Source organism: Zootoca vivipara, chromosome 5 (assembly GCF_963506605.1).
Source record: "Zootoca vivipara chromosome 5, rZooViv1.1, whole genome shotgun sequence".
In the NCBI taxonomy this organism is placed as follows: Eukaryota; Metazoa; Chordata; class Lepidosauria; order Squamata; family Lacertidae; genus Zootoca; species Zootoca vivipara.
In genome coordinates, this window is record NC_083280.1 from 33,281,727 (window position 1) to 33,301,877 (window position 20,151).

The window sequence follows — 20,151 nt, forward strand, 5'->3', positions numbered from 1 at the left end:
CACTGAATAAGTAAATATGATATTGATGGTTAACATCACTTGGAAACATCTTAAGCTTGCCCCCAAATTAACAGGCTATTCTTATGCTAGTAGTAAAAAATTAAGCTGCTTGCTTAAACAAACAAACAAATATCAGTGTCATTGTGAGTGAATATTTTAAGTGTTTTTGTTATACACTCTTCTCCAAACAAACCAAAATAATGGCACATAAAAATTAATTATCTTATATACGTTTTCAAGGTTCACCAGGGACATCTGGCCTTTGATTACTATCATGTGATTATAGACAACATCAAGAATACTTATACATATATACAAGGTAATAAAATCTGGCTCTGAACTGTTGCCAAAGTACTCACTCAACTCAGTCTAGTCATTTTGCCAAGAAGAGTTAACTAAAACAGTCAATTTCCTCTCAGCTGTCCCAACTGCACTTCTCACTGAATTTCAAATGAGCAGAGACATTTTAAAGTACTGGCTGCCAAATGAAATGGAAACAATGGACATAAGAAATTGATATTCATAATTTTTCGTGGTAGGCCATGTTAAATGGGTAGGTGCTTTTTAAAGTTGGTGATTCTGGTGTGGGGGAATATTTGTTCAACTCTCCTTGAAGCCTTTCCAAATATTATGGTTTTAATTTATTTCTTGCAGCTTTTATCACACTGAGAAACACTGTTAATCATACCGTTTCAGTTCTCACTGAACATGACTGACAATGCTAATAGTGTATGTGTAAGTATATAGATTCTGTAGGGCATGACTGGAGGCATGGGCCACACCCACACCATACATTTAAAGCATTTTATTCCACTTTAAGTGCCATGGCTTTTTCCAAACAATCCTGGGACCTCTGGTTGGTTAAGGGTCTCCTAACAACTCTCAGCTCCCATTAAAAAAAAAAAACTACATTACCCATGATTCTTTGAGGGAGGGGCCTAAAATGACCATTTTGCTCTGGGCCTCTTAGAATCTTAAAGGGCCTTGGAAAGATGCTCTACTGCACTTGAACAGTTCACAGCTTACAGACTTAACTCTCCCTGTTCTGGTGGTGTTCTTTGGAAATTGTTTACAGGCCCAGCCAACTCTTTGTACTGGTTGTGTGATACGGCAATTAGGTGTGATATGAATAAAAAAAAGCCTAAAAGATTTATCCACAACAAACCTAATTTTTACTAAGAGAAAACTGAATGTAGTATAGAAAAATGCACCCATTGTTTGGTCCCAGCTCCTGCCAACCTAGCAGTTCGAAAGCACGCCAAAAGTGCAAGTAGATAAATAAGTACCGCCCCGGCGGGAAGGTAAACGGTATTTCCATGTACTGCTCTGGTTCACCAGAAGCGGCTTAGTCATGCTGGCCACATGACCCGGAAGCTGTCTGCGGACAAACGCTGGCTCCCTCAGCCTATAGAGCGAGATGAGTGCCGCAACCCCAGAGTCGTCCGCGACTGGACCTAATGATCAGGGGTACCTTTACCTTTACCTTTAAGTATGGTCTGGGCTCCTTCCCTACGTAAGCCGGTACTTAACAGTCAAGCGATTTCCAACCATCTCTGTGAAAGATCCTTTATATCCTCTGAATTGTTTTAGATTTCTCTTCCATCTCTCTTTCTGCCAGATTTCACTTCTTTCTATTCCTCTCCCATCTCTTGCCCAATTAGAAGGGCTATAGAGTTAGTGTTACAATTAAATTTATCTTAACTGTAATTTATTTGGCTTCTTTTCCCCCTTTCAGTTTCAAGAGCAGGATGAAATCTATGTCAGTTATTGGGTTGAACTCTTGACTCTCTTGTCAACTTTTTAACCTCTTGGTCAGAAAATCTTCTAGAAGAGAAAGCAACCATTTTACAAGAAAAAGAAAGGGGGGACATAAAACAGGGGAGCAATTACATTCCTTCACACTTGCCAAAGTGGGAGTCTGGCTTGTCGGTCGTAATTTAAAAAGGAGGACCAAACAGCAAGATTCAGCAAGTACAGAGAAAGAGTAATTGGAACATGTACCTGATAGGGATAACTTTTCTTCCCATAGGTTCATCCACCAGGAGCTGACCCAAAAGTTTTGCTTCATTATCTCACATCTTTTATTGCCAGACCTGCTGTGCAGCAGCAGTTTTATTACACAGTTAATTGGGGGGGGGGACACCCAGAATATTTGAATACAGAAATAGAATACTAGAATACAACTGTCCTATTAAACATCAAATGGGAAAAGTATAGCTTACATCCGGTGTTCAAAATCAGCCTAGCAGCAACATTCTGATTTTCAATAGGAAATTAAATGAGATTTTTCAGAAGATTTGAATGTGTGTTTAAACTTTATTCTAGGGTATCTTCTTCTCTGTCTTGAATTGTCCATTTCCATCCATTTCATTGGATGACTCTGGGTTCTAAGCAAAGGAGAAAAACTTTCCCTCAACAAACTGTTATCATGAGTTTGGGGCGTTAAACTGCATGCCAGACCCCTCTAATCCCTGGATCCAGCAAGTGTTAAAACCAAGGCTTCTAATTCTTGGAATAGCCAGGCTAGCCTCCTGGTGAGGTTATAGCCTAGGTGATAAACAATTAAGGGGGATTAAAGGTCTGGTTGTGAGACAGCAACAAAAAAAAGCCAGAGTTTGAAGAAGAGTGACCTAGAGGTAAAGCAACAAGCTGGAGAGGGAGTCAGAGCAATGCTTGAAAACAATGTTTGATTTCTGTTTGAATCTAAGGCTGTGGCTATGGGAGAAACAAGATCCTTTTGGGTCATTAATGCGGTGAACCCTTCCATCTCAGGCTCAGGTTGTACATAAACCAACGTCTGCTGTACATCATTTCCAAAAGAAAAACATGAACCCTGGGTAAGTGCCTGAAACCCCTGGAATATCACGCTGTTGAGAGATTAGGGAGGCATGCAACAATACTTTCTTCCACAGCATGTTTAATGTCCTCTCTTCCTGCCTTTTTTCTAAACTGAAAAGCCCTAAGCCTTGTAACCATGTGTGATTTCCCCACACACTTCATGTTTATCCATCAAATATTAGGAGCAGAGCATTTTCCAATCACGGCATACTTTTTCTAACACTTCAGTCTAGTGATCTTCCAGACAGTGGCTGCCACTTGTTATGAAGGATATATTGTTCCTTTCCAGTTTGGTGACCGAGGTATTCACTCCTCACACACTGAGGGGGATGCACAGACATCCTTACCACAGGCCACACACCTCAGCAGCCACATGGTGACCATACGAAGGGTTCACATGTCTTCACAGATCTATGTGCCAAGGGCGACTCTCTGTGATATCCTGTCCCACCTACAGAGAAGTAGTAAAGACTCTGTTAGGCTACTTCTGACCCAACAAGCCCCCCAATGTCAGGCATCATCCGGTTTCCATAGGCAGCATCCAGGAGGTTAGATTTATGGGCACTTCCTTGGAGCACAGGTGTTGAGTGTTTAGGCCCAGAAAGAGAAGGGAAGTACAACACTGGCTGCACATGTGGCGTAACCAGGAAAGGTTTGGCTTCTGGGCCTTGAGGAAGGAATTCTGGCAAGAGGTGTGTTGCACCTCACAGAAGTTGGCAAAAATCTATCTTGGACCTGGACCTCACCAACAGGGAGGAACTGATCAACGGAGTGAAGTACTGGTGGCCACTTTATTTTGGTGGCCACAATCTATATCAGGCATCCCCAAACTGTGGCCCTCCAGATGTTTTCGCCTACAACTCCTATGATCCCTAGCTAACAGGACCAGTGGTCAGGGATGATGGGAATTGTAGTCCAAAACATCTGGAGGGCCAAAGTTTGGGGATGCCTGGTCTATATCAATTGTTGTTTTCTACAGACAGGTTTTTAATTATTTTTGCTTTCGCTAAAGAAAAGGAGACTGCTAGTGTTTTAAAATAAAATATAATAAATAGTAATATCCAGTATTCTCTAACATATCTAATTAAAAGGTGCTACTAAGGTGCTACTGGAAGGATTTTTTTAAAATTTTGTTTTGACTATGGCAGACCAACATGGCTACCTACCTGTAACTATATCTAATTAAAAGGTTATATAAACCAAGAAAGAACCTGGAGCTGTAGCAAACTAGCTGAAAGGTTTGTTGACACAGTCAGTTGGTTGTTTATCATAACTTTCCTGCATTCTTAATTACTCCTCAATTGACCTTTTAACTTATGTCTAAATTTGGAATTATATATTTTAACTCTTAAATATGCTCTTTAGAAACCAGCAGCATTTACTATGGAACTCTCCCAAGACAATAATCCATTTATTATAACATAGGCTTAAGCAGCAGCAAGTATTCAGCTCATGGCCCACATGAAAGATAACAAATGGGAACAAAAGAATTTCTGTAAAAATCCTCTCATCAGCTATATCAATAACTGCAGTATAGTAGCTAAAGATTGCACTGCACTACCAAATATTTGCAGGAAATCTCCCATTTTATTTAGTTGAAAATCAGTCCAGGTTTCCAGAACAACTTTATTTTACCATTAAAGAGCACATGAACTAGGCTAATTATTTTTTGAGGACCTCTGAATCTTGGGAGCAAACCTAAGACCGGATTTAGTGAAAAATGTAATAAGCATAGTTCATGAAAACTAATGGAATTGCCATCCTCGGTGCAAATTCAGATTAATATTTTGTATCCATACTAATGTGATGATTATTTTTCCAACATGGAAGGGATATTATAATAATCTAATTATATTGTGCCATAGATCCTCCATAGTCTGTGTCCTTGAAAAAGGACAGAATGCTCACAACATAGATTACCATAGCTCCATTATCTCCAAGATCTTAATGCATCTGATTCAAGATTTTAAGCCTTTAAAGCCTTCTAAATGTTTCATCTCCCTACAGTGAACCCGTAGGTTCATTAGAAATCCCTCAAGCACCTGCATAATATTAACTGTAGGAGGCTTTAATTCAACCCAATTTAGCAGTGTTACTAACATTGGCAGCAGTCCCATAATTTTATATCATGAAGTAGGCTGCTGCCTGTAAACCAATCATTGTCTAGTGCAACAGTGTATCTTTAGGTGCTTTCCTTTCCCATCACAGACTGACAGCTCCTATGTTGGAATTAAAATTCATGAAAATGCTTGTAAATGTGCAGTTATTTATCTTTGAGCATTGACGTAATTTAGACTATTAGTGCTGAGAAACATCAGTAATTAAGCAGTATATAAAGAGTTGGAATGAGTGAATAAATGAATGGTTTATATGCTGGCAAGTCCATCAACAGTGGATATTGAAGAATTCTAATAAGACACCTGATTTCTATCACTGTTAGCCATTTATTCTTTGTGGAGTAAACAACAGACCATCCTATGAAAACCAAGTAAGTTTATTCCCCCCCCCTCCCTCCAAATTTGATGAACTAGCTCATAACAAGTTGCCTACATTTCATAGCATTTCAACTGTATCATATGAACAATAAAACAGGAGCATTATGCATAGTATATTTATTATAGATCACATGTTAATTTCCTCCTTAACACTTCCTGTCCAGTACCCATACAACAATTCTATTTACTGTGTCTTCCACTAAGGCCTTGTCTGCACCATTCATTTGAAGAACACTTATTGCTTCCTCCACAGAATCCTAATAACTGTGGTTTGTTAAGGGTGCTGAGAATTGTTTGGAGAACCCTATTGCCATCACAGAGCTACAATTCCCAGAGCGGTTTAACAGTCAGTCTCTCTTCCCAGGGAACTCTGGCAGTAGTAGATCTTGTAGTATTATTAACAACTTGTAGTAACAACTCTTAGCATCCTTTACACTAATTTAAGAATATGACCTTCTGAAATAAGGCAGTGAATAAGGCAGGACAAGTACAAAACAGAAAGCTCATCTGGAAGAGCCCCCCAAAGTCTGCTCACTCCAACCTGAATTTTTCATGATCAAAATCACATTACCTAAGTGATCCAGAACATTTCCTAATCATCATCAGTGGGTTATACCGTTCCTGAAAATTCACCCTTTCTGAAAAATGGAAACTGTTGTTCCAGCGACTGACTTTCCTTGCTATATTAAGGGCAAACAAAAATTGGACAATGGGGCACAATTACACTCTTTGCCCTAGTAACATATTGTCCCGGGGAACATGTTTCAAGTGAAAGGCTTCACAAAATGACTTGCACCATTGTTTTTATGCCAAGTTTGTTCTAGTTTTAAAAGGTTAGAGGGGAGATAGAGGAGAATATGATTGGAGAAAGAAGTGTTGGGGTTTGTATGTTTTATCAGATTATCTGATTTGGGTAAGTTTATTCTTCTACATACAAACATTACTCCTACTACATATGCAGTGGAGGAAATGTTGACAAGTGATTTCATTTCTGGCATTGGTGGATATGCAGCAGAATAAGTCCTTGATGGAGGTCACTCTTTCATAGCTTTTTCACTGTTAATTGTTTCACAAGGAAATATCTTCCTTATAAGGTGTATCAAAGCTGTGTCCAAGCTTTAGGATTAGTACAATTCAGATGTAACATGATTTTCTGTTAACAGAATGGGCCAGAGCAAATCTTCACTTCTCTATAAACAGAGAATAAAGGTTATACATTGAATTTATGGTTGTAACAAACTAGAGTATCCCATTATTCCAAATACTGAAAGTTGTACTTATTTCAAACTTCAGTTACTTGAGAAACTGCTGTTTGATATGTGTTTCTTATAACTAACTGTAGTTTGATCAAACATATTTATATCAAGTATGTCACAGGTAGTGGATAATGGAACAGCCTCCAGTGAAAATGAGCTGTGAAATAAGTGAACACATCTGACAAATAAGCAGTCATTGGCCAACAGTGAAAGTTAGTTAAATGACATCACTATATTAATGAGGTGTCTATATAATTTAGCAAGTACAATAGGTGAACTGAATTTACCGACTTTTGTGTTAATCTTTTGGGGAAATGATGGATTGAAAAATTCATATGTAATTGCGAAGACCACAAACCTGCAACCAAGTTAAGCAGCAATTGTGGTTGTCCTGCCTTTGGATTCAGTGTGTGAGGCCAAGTAAGAGATTCAGCTGTAGGATGAGTTTAAGTCACTGCCAAAGCTCTGGAGATAACACCCCATTCCTGCTTTAACCAGCATAGAAGGCCAAAGAAGTGTACTTTGATCCTACAGCAATGCTCCTAAGTATCATAAAATGATGGTGTATTCAAACTTGCCCATCAAAGACTATATACATGTTTTTCCTATTTGATAAAAAAAATCTTGATAGTATGTCTAATCATACTTACTTGGAAATAACACAATCTGAAATCATTATTTCAAAATAAAGATTTACATTTTCAGGTCAGTAACTGAATTGTATGGTAAATGTATTGATTTAGCCTAAAGATATTTTTCAGCCATCATTTTACAGTTTATAAAAAAAATCTGAGGAATATTTATCCCACATCAATAAATATTTATCCCGCATCTAACGTCTATACCATTTATTTTCAACCAGTGATACCACCACTGAAAAGCATTGCTCTAGATTTTTAATAAAACATATTAACAGCACAATTCTCTCTTTGTTTATGCAGAAGTAGCTTCCACTGTGTTCAATGGAGCTCATTCCCTGGTATGGGTGTTTAGGATTGTACAATAATCTGAGCCACTGCAGAAAATACTATGTATCTCCAGAATGTGAGAGGAATACCATGGAGGAAATGGTTGACTTTTGACTTTGTTGCAAACTCATGATACAACAATTCAGTAAATATTTCAATATAATTATACAAAACAAAAATTCCATAATAAGAATCCATGGGAGAAAATCTAAATCATTTATTAACTATATAGACCATACTTCTGGAATAAGGACATTTTGTAGTCACATAAAAAGTGGCTGTGACAAAAATCAATACCAAAATAGATATGCTTCATTTATTTATATCAAAGAGATACTTACAATTTTCCAACTAATACTATATTATGATATTTAGCAGAGAATCAATAAAAGGGTTGATAAAATTCAGAACAGATTTGAGGTACAGCAATTGAAGTTAAGTAGCTTCATCAATTAATTGTTGACAAGAAATGTCACAAGAAGAAAAAAAGTGAAGCTAGAATGCAGTCATTATAGATTTCCACAATAACAATAAAAAGAGAGGAAAGAATAAAAAGGAAGAAAAGTACACCTGGAATCAAGGCTAAAACTATTATTATCTTCTATACAAGGCCCAAGAAACTGCATTTACCAGACAATCTCCTTTGATATAAAAATATAGGTGTGCCAGAAATAATTTAGACACACCATTCACTGCACTCTGAAGCATTTGTTTTCAGGACTCATAATGTGTGTTCAAGTTCACTTCTATCAACACTTAAAATGTTTTCTCCATCTTCATCCTTATGTACAAAAGCACTATTTCAAAGCTAACAATATGCACATCTATTTGAAGGAACTGTTTAATTTATGGCAGAATTTGAGGGACCAGGGGAAGTTGAGTCATGCAATCTATATTGGTGACAGCTTCTACAAATGTAGGAAAGTACTGTAACACAGCAGGGGAGAGAAAATTGGATAATGAAAGCACAACAACTACAGTAAATACAACTACTAGAGGTATCACATAAATGGAAGGGACAGAGATTCTCAAGCCAAAGTGATAAATAAATATTGATGTTCCAAATCCATATATCTTTAAATCTGCACAAATCTCATCTTTAAACCTCACGCTTTAAAGATTTAAATAAAATGCTACATTTCTTGCACTGTTAACCAGATATTAGTTTTATCCAATCTTTTTGTAACATCATTTAATGTGACAAAGAATGTAGTCATTTTCTGTTCAAGAAATTCATAATTAACTATATAGGAAAATAAATTGCAACTGTAAACTTCTGAAGACAGACATCTGTCATAAACAAACGACACTAGGAATCTTGAAACCCTCCATTAACACTTCCCATCTTGGTTCTGACTATAATAACTTAAAACACCATTAAACATGATGCAAGTGAATGTAAAATATTCTTTATGTAGCTCACCAACTGCTTGCGAGCAAATGAGCTTAGTGTAGGCAATCATAATACACAATTTACATAAAGCAAACTCCGAATTGATGTTCTAACAAGTAGTTTCTAAACAGCCACAACCAAAAAACTTGCTGTATTACATTGCTTATGATCTATTTTGTCTCTATAGTGAATGCACAACAATCATAAACACACTTCATTTCAAGCTCTATGGGCCCAGGTTTCAAGTTGATGTTTCGGCAAACACCGAAGCATAGCATTTGTGTGATATGCCATCAGTGTACTGCATACAAATTGTATAAATCCATTTGATGAGCTTCACACAAAGTTGATGGTAACATTGAACAAAATATTTCCTACCTGCATATGGAACAGGGGCATCTTTGTCCAAAGCAACCAGTGGAGGATCCAAAATGACTGTGTCATTGTTTTCAGTAATAACTCCATGATAAGATGTTTCAATCCATGGCTTGTGCTTGTTTACTAGGAAAAGAAAGGAAACAATTTTCATGAGCATAATCGTTTCTCCTCCCCTTTCTCTTTTCAAGTTGCTTAATTGCGTGATTTGGTTTTTATGTGTGTGGGAGGGGAAATCACTAGGAAAATATAGAATGAGTCCCTCCTCAACCAAAATTTAGCTAGCTACAACTGAAATTGGTATGAAATGATTATTATTCCCATCATCAGCATTACACAATCAACACACTTAATGAACCCTGAATCCAGCAGCAATCAAGACACAGAGTCAGATGCTGCAGAGACACCACCTAAGGAGCTGGACCAAGTCCAGCTTTTAAGCCAACTGCTAGAGATCAGGAGACCACAGCAACTGAGGCTGGCAGACAGGATTCTCCAAAGGGACCTTGGGGAACACCAGAGCTAGAGCCTGGACCCTCACAAGTGTCTTCCCCTGGGCCTGAGGAACCAGATCCTCACATTCCACTTTGCAAGTCCAGTGGAACAGGGAGGAATGATATGGAATGGAGGAAGAGTGCCCATCTCCAGACCAGGAGATTGGTCCTTTAAGGCTCTGAAGTTCTCCACAAGGTGGTACAAACTGACAGAGAAAGTCTGGAAACAGAGAATAAGGCCTCAGTCTGCTCCCAACCATTCTCAAAGTACAAGTTGCTCATTTGGAGCTTTCCATGGTCCTGCAATTTCTGACCAGCCTTGCCTCCAGCCTAGTCCTGTCCTGCCTCACCTCCTGCCTTTCTACCTTCTCTGTGTGATTCAGCATTGGACTGGAACACAACAAAACAAACCCAGATCTTGCTGAGGCATTTTTTTAAAAAGTACCGGTACAACAGATTGAAACAACTACTGTATTGTAAAGCCAAGTGAAATTAACTCCTTTCTGACATCACACACACACGGAGCAGATGCTTACCAAGCAGAGGTGTGTGTGTGTCTTTTCTTCCAACTTAAAGAACCAGAAAAAAATGGTTTTTTAAAAAAATGAAAACATTTTAAAACATTAGATATCAAATAAACTACTTTCTTTTCTAGTTATTCTCAAGCGACACAGAGAGAAAGCTCATTTTAAAAATCAGAAAAAAATAAGGAGGAAGCAAACAAGGGGGCAAGAGCTCTGATGGGATAGGCAAATCAGGAAAGACCATTGTCTTTCTTTGCCCTACCGGTACCTTGAAATGATAGGAATGAAACCTAGAATATTTTACATGCAAAGCATGTGGGACAGTACTGAGCTACTTCCTCTCTTTACAAAGAACAATCTTTCAACCTCATCAATGTCAAACTGCAGCAATCTATTTTTTTTTAAAAAAAGGCAATTCATTTACTGATAAGATTAATTAAAATCCTTCTGGAACAAAATGGAGGGGAAAATGTATTGAAAAATGCAGCTACAGTACCATATCTCCTTCACCTCTGAATTGATTATAGGATGTTCTTTCAAGAGAGCACCTACAGTTTCTCACTTAAGAATGTGTTATAGTGTTACTTTCACATAGGAGATCCTTACAGCATATATTCTGGGAAGTAATTAAAGTATGTGTTTTACTCCACGTTTTTATGAACACCTCCATCCTTGTGTTGTCAGGCAGGCCCATTAATCGAGAACGTTTTGCAAAGCACAGAAACGTGATTTGGTGATTGATCAAGCAGATGATAATGCAGCCGAAATGGGTAGGGACTCTGAGTATATATTACAAGGGAGGGGGGAAGCAAGAGCCATCACTCATTGACAGAGCACATACCCTACGTGTAAAATAGGCATCCAGGGCTGGCTCTAGGGGTAGGCTGGGTGGCGCGAGGAGCCAGGGCGCCGGGCCGGCAGGGGGGTGCAGAAGCCATGCTGCGCCTGCCCACTAGGGCGGGGGCGCCGGAGCAATCTCCGCACCATGGCGCCAGGGCATCCAACATACTTGAGACGGCCCTGCAGGCATCCCCAAACTTTGGCCCTCCAGATGTTTTGGACTACAATTCCCATCATCCCTGACCACTGGTCCTCTTAGCTAGGGATCATGGGAGTTGTAGGTCAAAACATCTGGAGGGCTGCAGTTTGGGGATGCCTGATGTAAAAGATCCCAGGCTCAACTCTACAAATTCCCAGATAAATGACCAGCTAAGAAGTTATAAAACAGACCTCTGCTGGAGACATTGGAGAGCTCGACCAGTGGCCTGACTAGGGCCATATGGAAATTTGAGAAATGGAGAACACTTTGAAATGAACTTCACAAACCTCACCACCTAGGCTAATGTGCACATCAGCATGTAGTAGACCTTCATATTTCACACTTCAGGATTTCACACTGTGGTCTGAGAGCTACCTTTAAAAAGAAACACCATCTTGTTTTACAACTAATAGCCACTCCATGAAGTCTGAATGCTCGGCTACCACCACCATTCTATACACAAAATCTTCAGTGGACTTTTAATCTAATAGCAACTCTAACAGTACTTGGGCTTGGACCTGTTAGACATTATAAGAACTCTATAGCCCCAATAATATCAGTCTTGAGTCAGCTGCCAAAGACAATGATGAAATAGAGGATGCATCACATCTCTTTGCTCCCAGAGACATGTTTGACCCCATCTTGAATTTAAAATGAGCATATTTCATGGGTTTTCTGAATTGTTTTCTATGTATATTAAAATCAGGCATAAAAGAGGAAAAGGGAGAATTAGGAGAAATTCAACATCATGCTGCTCCATTTTTTCCATCAGCATAAGCATGTCAGCTTACACAATGGAACAATTTGCCCTCCTCTCTTGCATGCTGTTCTGGGGGTTCTCTGGACCCTTCGCCAAGCTCATTTGGGGGGCACAAAGGAGAAGTAGAGGGGAAGTCTGATTGCATCAGCAAAACGCCTTGCATTGGCTCCTGCTAGAGCACCTACTTAGTGGAATTGGGCCCATTGTTTTATGAATTACAACCAATTACAGGGGGTTTGTTTTCTCCTGGGAGAGAAGCCCAATATGCATAATCCTTAAAAATAAATAAAAATCTACAGGTTTATTGTAAGATAGGCACAAATAGGGAAGGTTTACATTCTGCAGCCAAGAATGAAGTATCAACCTTCCAATGAATTCTTGTTCCCACAACAAAGATACCTGTGTCAATTTTAAGTTTGATCAGGAAATCAATATCCATCTCAAATCATGGAGCATACTTAACATTTCAGCTGTGTTCACACATCACAATAAACCATACTAAACGGCCTATTGAGCATGTGCAGATGGCTCTCACATTGTTCCTTCTGTAGGGTGCACAGGAGCAAAAAACAAAACACATCACTCCTGACTTACTGTTACACATAAATTGGGGACACACAGTTTGTTTCTCTCTAAACAAATATTGATGTGAAACCAATGACAGGGGTGAAACTGGAACCATCTATATGTCCAGGGTAAATCATTAACTATGGTTTACTGTCACATGAGAACACTGCTGGACATTTTCCACTTCCTTGAGCACAGACAACTGCAAGGGCAAAGTGACTGTTTAGTTTCCTTTCAGTGAGAGAGAGCTGGAGGCTTATCATCCATTTGTAATACTTGGGTTTTTTACATATGCACAAGCAGAGTATAAGTGGCAGCAAATGAGCATGCCTATAAAGCAGGAGTGTTACCCCAACATTAGATCTCTAGAAAGTTCCTCCATACCCCAAGGAACTTCATCTCTAGCCAACTTGGACCTTTCTCTATCTTTGTGTGGCAGTTGCAGAATCAAGATACCTACGGATGAACTCACATTAACTTCATCATCCACAACAATTAACAGTGCAATCCTGTGCAGCTCTACCCACTGAGTTCAATAGGACTTACTCCCAGGTAAGTGTGTAAAGAACTGCAGCCTAAGAAAGATTCACATTCTTTTGTCAAAGGCCAGGCATAGGCAAACTCAGCCCTCCAGATGTTTCGGGACTACAGCTCCCATCATCCCTAGCTAACAGGACCAGTGGTTAGGGATGATGGGTGTTGTAGTCCCAAAACATCTGGAGGGCCAAGTTTGCCTATGCCTGGTCAAAGGCTCTAGCTCCCATTAGATGTCCCTTTAACAAAATCATAGTGAAGGTTCCATTTGCAGTAATCAGACAGCAAATGCACATCAAGTTGTTCAGAGTTTATGTATCTTCATGACCATGTGTTTCTCCATGATATGTTCTGACTTTTGAATGTGATATTTAATACAATTTTCTCTTTTTTTATGCATACTTCCATTTTTCAAGAAAAATGTTTTTGAAGGCTATTTTCATTCTCACAGTACATCTACAAATTTCAGAACTCAACTGTCACACACCTTAAATGGTTTAGTCTTTATTCAGCATTGTGTGACCTTTTCCTCCCAGCTCTGCACTCCAAAATGGTTTCTTATCTCCTGTTTGTTCTCCATCAAATTCAGCTCCTCTCAATTTCTGGGTAATACTAAACAATGTAGTCTATTTGCATAGAAATTAGGGTTTTGTATAGTTTAGTCATGCAGAATATAGCTGGGCAAGTCATTTCCCACTTCACTCTATTATTTGAAGTTTATTTCTGAGCAACTTTAGTAATCATGAAACTGAAACAGCAGTGTTTGGTTGAATGGCACAAACCATTCATCACTGTGTCTATAATGAACACAATGAACTCTTAATATTAGTGAAAATTACAAATTCTCCCTGAGTGATCATATCAAAATTATTGATGGCAACTTATGATTTTAGTATAAAATACTATTGTCATATTTTTAAAAATAAATGTTTTCCCTTGAATTATGCAATGTGCTTCCCAATATACTTATAATGTATATTTTGCCTAAAGTTTTGTTTGCTTGCTTGTTTATTCCACGATGTTCCTTTACCTTGATAGCTCAAGTTGACAATAACTCATTAACAAGTCCACTTATTTTCTTAATACATGGAGATTACCTAATGGCTTGTGCCTTATATTGTAAATTTCTCCTTTTCACAAAGGACATAGGCATTTTCTAAGAAGGAATTCTACTGGTACAAGCTGTATCAAGCTTTAATATATTAGATAGCATCCAAGGCTAATTAGGAATCAGACAACAAACAAGTCACAACTAATGCTCTAGGGATTAGCATACAGCCAATGCTTACAATTATTAAATGTGTACAGTAACTTGACCAATGGAAATAATCAACCAAAATGGGGCAAAAACACTGATAAGAGCTGCTAGCAAACATCTAACTTGTATAATTTGCTTGACTGCTTTAAAATAATCTTTAATTACTTTCACATAAGTATATATTTGGCTCAACAGCTAAGCAATTAATTAGGTTGAAAATCCAATTGCACACTAACAGTAAACAGAACACCACACCCCCAGGAAGATACAGATGCCTGTATATATGCTTGTTTGTTGCATATTTTTTTGCTCCCATGAGCTAGCAGCCCACATACAGTTTTGTTGATTGGAATGCTAATGCAGACACTATGATATGCTGCTGCATATATTCCTAGGGTCAGTTTCCGTGCTACACATTAAGAACTGATGTAGCTATAAGTTCCAGTAAGATTCTCATATCTCACCAAACTTAGTACAATAACAATAATAATTAATAAATGAATAAACAATTCATATAACCACAATAATCTCACAGCATTTTACAAGGTTAACGCTGCCAACATAACTAACTACCAGATGGTTTGGCTGATTCAGGATACACTCCCAAGGCCTGCACCAAAACCTGCTGACATATGTAATCAATAAAGTGTTGGCGAACTGGTTACCCTGTGTTTCTTGCAATTTCCCCATTCTTAGGCCCTGCCCCCCGCAGCTTCACTGTGTCTGGGTCCCACAATGAGCAAGAGCACACCCCTCATTCTGGGGGTGAAAGATGCAGAAGTGAATAAGCTGAGGGAGATGAAGAATATTTCCCCATAGATTTGGGGAAATTATAGGGTCCCTTGTTAACAGTCCTGTGTGGCACCATAGATGACCCATGTGAGTGGCACAACCAGTGATGCAGAGCTGTTCCAAATAAACATGCCCAGCAAATAAGAAATATCTGAATAGAGTTCGTATCTTTAATTACTGTGCAGGAGAGAAAAATTTTCAGGCAGCAAGCTGAGAAAAGTTGCCATTACTATATCACCAAAATGCAAGTTAGTAGGAAATGATTTGTGAATTGGGTTGCCCATTAGCAATCCCACTTGAAAGATGCTATTGGATTGTTCTGCTGTTATTTCCAAATTCACTTGAAAATGTGATTCCTGTGTTGCCCCAATCTAGTGAAACTGTCTTTTCTTTTCTTTTCTGCTATATTCTTTATGTCAGATCTATGAAGGGCACAATTTGCTTGATTCTTTTCCTGCCTTTTATCTTAGCTTTGCTGTCTGTTTTATATGTATTTCTTTATTTGTGTGTATCCCCCGGATCTACTGAACAAGATTTTGCAGCTGTTTTCTTTGCATGGTGTATTACTGCCAAATGGTTGTATTAAAATTAAGAATCTTGCACACATTTTACAAGGCTTTTCCTTGACAGCTGGGTAGAAACGGTTCACTTTTATTACCACATGGGTAATAAAGTGCACAAGTAAATGCTCTAGCTTAAAAATTCTCTCAGAGCTTGGCACTAAATATATTACATTAATTCTTTTAGTCCTTGGACAAGAAATCATTAGGTATGGGCTATTACTTGCATTATCATTACATTACTGGATCATTATGAAAAATAAAAGATCTAATCAGTATGGGCATTTATAAAGTGCAGTACAGTGAAACCACCAACTTGGAAAACTTCAAACATTAAAACTAGCTAGAATTAATAATAGTTTTTGAACCAAGCAAGGTTAAAATAAGGATTCGTTACAAGAGTTGGGCTGATTGCTGGTGGTTCATAAACAGAGTGTAATTAAATCCAAAGGCCATCCAAAATGGAAGCTATGGCTTAGCTCTGGAGGAGGACTATAGTGGCTGTGACCTCCTCCCTAGATACTTGCATGCTCACACTAAGCCAATTTGGATTAGTGTTATGTGCAAACTATCCCTGTATATGCAAGTCATAGTTTTATTTCATGGGCAGCATAGGTTGTTATACTGGCAAACAGGAATGATGGGGGGGGGGAAGAAATGTGGTGGAAATTGCTGTGGTCTTTGTGTTCACCTGCGTTCAAGTGCGTTCAAATGAAGCCTTTGCTACTTCACATGTCTAGTTCATCAGCCCATATGCGCCTTCTCCATTGTGTTGCTGTAACAGCTATCAGAAACCACATGAATCATATCTTCCAAAATGACATGAAAATGCTTTCCTACTATGCACACAGTATGGAAGCAAGGCTCAGAGATAGTGCTGAGATACCCAAGAGCTAGAATCTTAAGAGTGAATGTAAATATAGAAATGTATTAGCTGAAATCTTAGTGGCATTGTGAAAGTCTTCATGCACAGGGCCCCCCTTCTCCCATGAATATTATAGTGCCTTGCGACGGTGAGCTTGTGTATACTTTACCGTATCACATTGAGCCGTAACAAGGTTGAGGAATACATTTTCCTCTACTACCACTGTAAGTCCCCCAACACCCAGACTGCATTTTAAAATAGTTTTTATGCATTTCTTCCTGTCCTCCTTTGATACTATCTCAATATACCACTGGGGGGGGAAATATTTCGGAAAAAAGATAAAGGAAATTTAAATTCAGAAGGAAATAATACGTTGAGATCAAAATAATTTCAGATTCCGATGGAGGAAAATGAGACAGAGAGAATGAGAGTTTGGGCAACCATTCTCTATCTTTCTCCCCCTCTCCAAAACTCATGCCATTTATATTACCTTCACAATAGTTTCTTTCTTCTCAATAGCAGCTTTGTTCTGTCATAGCAGAAATGTGAACAGCGAGAGCCCCATTATTTTCCTCCTTATACTTTAGGAATGTCTACCGCTACCAGTGAATTACAGAATGTGACAATGCCCTCTGCCCAATTATATGAAGGCCTAAATATTTTATGCGTTCTGAAGACCACTGGCCAACAAAGCTGCTAAGGGGGGAAATCCTTTATTGAAAACTTATTTGAACATGAATATTCATCTAGAAGCATCTGTCATAACAGAACTACAAAAAGCATGCTTTTAAAAAAGGTGGTGAATATATGATCCTCATATAAAATCTTGTTCCATGTAACAATTTCAATGCAATTGTTCCCAGTGGGCTGTATGTATTTGCATATGATCAGTGTTGGCTCATGTAGCAACAACCCTATAGTAGTTTTACCACCTCAATCATTTTAATCTCAGCATAAAGCAACACTTTTTGTAGTTACACATTCTACCCCATTCCTATCCTGATTGGAAAAAGTATGCCTTCAGATGCCTCTAAATCAGTGATTAAATATTTAATGTGGTATGTTTTAGACAGTTAATTTGGGAATCCAGTTTGGTGCTGGTCAGAGAGTTGAACAAGGACTTGGAGAAAGCTAGCTTCCTATGTGACAGTGGTCCAATCACACTCGCTCAAGGCTCTCCCAAGAGGTTGTTGTGATTGATTGATTGATTGATTGATTGATTTACTAAAAAAAAGGGACTGTATGGATGGAGAACATTCTACCTATTTTCTCAGCTCTTTAGAGGAAACACAGGATTAAAATGTCATAAATAAAATAATGAAAGAGATTTGCCTGGTTTCCCTGTTGTGATAAGCCAAATGTTTATTCTTGGCTACAGCTCATGGTTGGCAAGGAGAAAGTTAAACCATGAGCCAGGATGCGAAAAACACACTAAGCCAAACCCTGACCTAGCATGTCAGGGAGGATGAAATGTACTGCAAGCTCCTCCCTGTTGAGTTCAAACATCTGTGTGTTTCCGATGAGTGAGGCTCCCTGTTCCTTATGTCCCTACATGATGTTGAGGCATCTGACGGGACGACTGGACCCTTGGCCACAGTTTGATCAAACTCCATCTTAAATGTAAAATTCCATTTTGTCTGAGGCATCTCTCATCTTGTCTGTAAATGCAATTTTTAGAATATGCTGCTCAAGTTTATGCAAAATTTCTCGTTGCACACAAGCCCAACGCCTGTTGTTTCTAACGATTGGGAAATTCCCTTGGCCGACCAAAACTAGACAATGACCGCGAGTATGTCTAAGTTTGGGAGATATGCAAAGTGATGTCCCAGGTGCATTTGAGTAGGTAATAGATGCAATGGTTGGTTATTCAGCACCCCCTGCAGGGAGCAAAACAGCAATGCAGCTTGAAACTAAGAAGGCAACTGATTGGTTGAAGGAATACTGCATAGGGGTGGGGTAAGGGGCAGACCTTTATTGTATGAGATTGTATTTATACTCTGCACATGCACATGTGGGCATGCAGATAGAGAAGCATTATTCTCCTGCATCATCTATTGATTGTGTCTGACAGAACCAATAAAATAGTTCTTAGAACTTTGAAACTGCTGCCTGGACTTTTGTGGTCATCTGGTTGGTCTATGTGTGGAGTCTTGAAACACCATATAACAATGTCTCTTCCAAGTTTTCAGTCTTCTTCATAAGAAAGTATATTCTTCCAGAGCCAATATAAAATTTTAATCCCTGTCAAATTTAAAATTGTTTGGGGAGGCCCAGCCAGAAGAGCAGGGTATATTATTACTATTATTACTGCTCGTCTATGAGAAAGCAGGCAAGGGCTGCAAATCTTCAGGCAGTTTGGAAACCGGAAGTTCTCATTGCTTCTGTTCACCTGGTCTTCCTATTTGCAATGTCATTGCTCAACAGCTCATAACTCTGGCATTCACAGTAACATACACACAAGCAAACCATACATTACACTCAACTTTTTAACTTTACAGCATGTTAATTCTTTGAAATCTTATTTCATTTGAACGGCTTTCATCTGAATTCGACAGCAGAACAGTCTTCAAGATGTGGGAGATTAAATGTCAGCTGAACCAACTTCACTACACATGTTAATTTCACATGGACTGGAGAAGAGCTATAGGGAAAAGAAGTGCTGTGCCTTTGATCAGGAAAACAGCTATTAAGTTGTCAGCCGTGCTATCACTTGCTTCAGAGGTCTGCAGTAACTGCTTGCTTGGGACTGACAGAGCACACGAGGCCAGTTCAGAAACTGGGAAGGGTGGGTGGGGGAAACTACAATGGCAACTCACTTGTGATACAACGAAGCTGACAGTGATGAGGGGTGAATCGGGAGAACAGGGGAGATATTGTGCAGGGAAAGGAACTGTGTAAATATATGCATTTGTCTCCAGAGTTTAATAGGGTAGCATGATATGGATGAGACACTACCTATTGTCTTGTGCTGTTGGAGTGTACCTGAACCTCATCTTCTTCAGAGATGGGTGAGTGCCTCAAGTCTTGATTCAGACAAGCAATTAGAAGAAAAAATGGGAAACACTGATGAAGAAATCTTCTCCCTTCCAAGATTTCTAAATGTGACTGTAAAATATTCTGTCTCTGTGAACCCCCCTTACCTCAGATCATCTGTGGCCCTCCAAATGTTGATAGGATTACATCTTGCATCATCCCTGACCACTGACCCTGATTGTTGGAGCTGATGCAACTTGGCATGCCCAGTATCATATGGAGGGCCACAAGTTAGTCCCCTCTGATTACCTGATCTCTGCTGTTCTGGTGGCGAGAAAACACTCTCACCACCCTCCTTCTCCTGCTGTTGAGGAACTGCTCTTGATCAGATGACAAAGAAGGAAGTTGCGGTCTCTCTATAAAATATAGTTTACCAAAGACACCCAACATTGCTTTTGTT

General features: G+C 38.9%; 1 protein-coding gene across 1 annotated transcript in view; it reads right to left on the reverse strand.

Annotated features, from left to right (window-relative positions):
- The window catches only part of CLSTN2 (calsyntenin 2), a 343,593-nt gene that overhangs the window by 212,892 nt on the left and 110,550 nt on the right, over positions 1–20,151 (reverse strand). Inside the window, exon 2 of the mRNA XM_035132736.2 lies at positions 9,329–9,451. Coding sequence (XP_034988627.2) covers positions 9,329–9,451 — 123 coding nt within the window. The remainder of the gene's footprint in view (positions 1–9,328; positions 9,452–20,151) is intronic.